This window comes from Stigmatopora argus, chromosome 17 (assembly GCF_051989625.1).
Source record: "Stigmatopora argus isolate UIUO_Sarg chromosome 17, RoL_Sarg_1.0, whole genome shotgun sequence".
NCBI classification, from domain to species: Eukaryota; Metazoa; Chordata; class Actinopteri; order Syngnathiformes; family Syngnathidae; genus Stigmatopora; species Stigmatopora argus.
In genome coordinates, this window is record NC_135403.1 from 15,059,290 (window position 1) to 15,061,561 (window position 2,272).

The following is a 2,272-nucleotide window of genomic DNA, read 5'->3' on the forward strand; positions in this document are numbered from 1 at the left end:
TGTCATTGACAGAGTGTGACGAAGATGAGTGGCTTTTCTGGGGAGCCCGTTCCACTTGGGGTCCCGGATGACTACTGCCACCTGCTGCTCATTTGGCAACGTGCATTTTGCTTTGGCTTTGGCTTTTTATTTCCCACCCCCACCAGCGGGCGGCGCTGCTGCCGCCAGGCCCCTTCGGTAGGCGCCGAAGAAAACCAAACCAGGAAGCGATGCTCTGATGACGGAAAGTGGCGCCCAGGTCAAATTCGTCTTGTCGCAGTTGTCGGTTGGGGTTCCGTTCACCGTGACAGAAGCGCACGAGAACTTTGCTGTTCGCTCGCTCGCTCGCTCGCTCGGACGGACGGACAGACGAGCGCCGAAGAAGACAAAGCGAGAAGCGATGCTATGATGACGGAAAGTGGCGCACAGGTGAAACTCGTCTTGTCGTTGTCCTATGACTTCCGTTCACCGTAACACAAGTGGACGAGAACTTTGCTGCTGCTCTTGTTGTTTTAGCTGTTCGCTCGCTTGGACGGACGCCGAAGCGTTTGCGACATCGAGCCTCGCCTTTTCCCTCCAGACGACGGAATCGGAACAGGAACCGGTTAGTCACAGGCCACTGCCTTTAGACTGGGAGGGGCTAACGAGTTCACAAGTTGACACCTAGTCCAAATGTTTTTAAAACTACGTATACACCCATTACTATCGGCACGTATCCTTTTTCATATAAAAGTCAAGACAAATTGGGCGTGTCGCCAAAGTCCCAACTCGTGCACCAAAGGCATCTTTCCATTCATTGTATTGACACCGTCCGTGTTCATGAGTAAATACGGACGGCAACAATGCCACGCCAAAGCCACTGCGGCCTCTTGGTCCCCGGTCGCCTCGCTCCTCTGCCCGTGCGGGGACGCCCACTCACGCCAGGTCTCTGCGTCAGGTGCGTTGGTGGAGTTCTACGGCACGGAGGGAACGGGTGAGTGGCCCGCCCATTGACGGATTGGCCGAGTGGACTTGGCGGGGAGCCCCCAGCGCTCGCTCTTTGTAACCCGCACGCAGGGAAGACGGAGCTGCTCTACCACTTCCTGTGCCGTGCCGCTCTGCCCGCCCAGGCCGGCGGACTGGGCCTCCGGGTCATCTTCGTGGACGCCGACGGCAGTCTGGACATGTTGCGGCTGGTCGCCGTCCTGGACGCCAAGCTCGCCGCCGGTACGCTGCCCGAAGTAGTCGGTGTTTTTTTTTTAGAACCGTGCTCAAGATGCCACTTGGCTCTTTGCGCCGTCCTTTTGCGGAGACGGGTCCCGAACTCGGTCCTTTCTTTCTTTCTCCCCTCAGCCGGAGCGCCGAGCTCGCCGTCGTCCCGCGACGCGGATTTACGCGCCTGCCTGTCCCGCCTGCTGGTGGCGCACTGCCGCTCTTCGCGCGAGCTCCTCTTCACGCTGCACGCGCTAGAGGCGCGTCTGGTGTCCGAGTCCGGCCCGGCGCTCCTCCTCCTGGACAGCGCGTCCGCCTTCTACTGGCTGGACCGTGGCGAGGGTGGGGCCAGCGTGACCAAAGGCGAAGAGAAGCTGAGCCGCTCTTCGCGGCTGTTGGGCCGGCTGCTCAGGTGGGCGGGGGGTCCGTCCGTCCGAGGGCCTCCCGCCGCCGCCCTTTTTGACCGGACGAACGCATCCTCTCAGGGATTACAGAATCAGCGTGTTGGCCACCTGCCACGCCAACAGGAGGCGCTGCGTTCAGGGCTCCTTCTCAGACCTGTGTCGCCCCTGGCAACAGCTGGTCACCCATCGCGTGCTCTGCACCAGACAGGAAGTCGCCACCGCTGGGGCCCCCAGAAGTCACATCTTCAGCGCGCACTGCACGTCCTCGTCCTCCTCGGGAAGCAAAGTCTACCGAAGCTGCTCTTTCCGCGTGGGTGACGCCGGCCTGGAATTTGTTTGACGCCCGGTCGGCGGCACCATACGGATTGCGTTGCGCTGAATGATGTATACGTACATAAAGTTTTGGAGGTACAATTGGGAACGACTCGTGTTGTGTTCTTCGAACCTCACGGGTGAGGTCAATCCAGACCCCATCCTTGTGAATTTAGTCGGCGTAGGTATTTTGCAAGTCTGGATCCAAAGTAGTTAGGTCCGAAATTCAGGAACTCTCCAATCTAGAGCGAGTCCTAATGCTCGTCCAGATTGGAGAATCCCGTCCGCCCTTTTCGTAAATCCACTTTGGCATCCGCCGTTCGTTGGCAGGCGACCGTAGTCCGGATCCGAATGAGTGGAAAGCCAGTCCGGGACTTGAGGTCTGA

The 2,272-nt window shown here is 59.2% G+C and overlaps 1 protein-coding gene across 2 annotated transcripts; it reads left to right on the forward strand.

The window, feature by feature from the left end:
• Window positions 1-156: 156 nt before the first annotated feature.
• Window positions 157-1,995, forward strand: xrcc2 (X-ray repair complementing defective repair in Chinese hamster cells 2). 2 transcript variants are annotated; one of them, XM_077624166.1, is made up of 6 exons: window positions 157-408; window positions 496-583; window positions 917-952; window positions 1,036-1,185; window positions 1,312-1,582; window positions 1,656-1,995. In XM_077624166.1, the coding sequence occupies exons 1-6, from the start codon at window positions 385-387 to the stop codon at window positions 1,912-1,914; spliced, it is 828 nt and encodes a 275-aa protein (XP_077480292.1). In that variant the 5' UTR covers window positions 157-384; the 3' UTR covers window positions 1,915-1,995. The 2 variants fall into 2 exon arrangements, with proteins under 2 accessions (XP_077480292.1, XP_077480291.1); XM_077624165.1 differs by lacking the exons at window positions 157-408; window positions 496-583 and having other exon boundaries at window positions 605-952.
• The last annotated feature ends 277 nt before the right edge of the window (window positions 1,996-2,272 follow it).

What these genes read in the sequence shown, in the direction of transcription:
- xrcc2 (XM_077624165.1), top strand. Translation starts at nt 652, where the DNA reads ATGTTTTTAAAACTACGTATACACCCATTACTATCGGCACGTATCCTT. An exon ending in CTACGGCACGGAGGGAACGG is followed by an intron (nt 953 to 1,035) that starts GTGAGTGGCCCG and finishes ACCCGCACGCAG; the next exon opens with GGAAGACGGAGCTGCTCTAC. An exon ending in GGACGCCAAGCTCGCCGCCG is followed by an intron (nt 1,186 to 1,311) that starts GTACGCTGCCCG and finishes TTCTCCCCTCAG; the next exon opens with CCGGAGCGCCGAGCTCGCCG.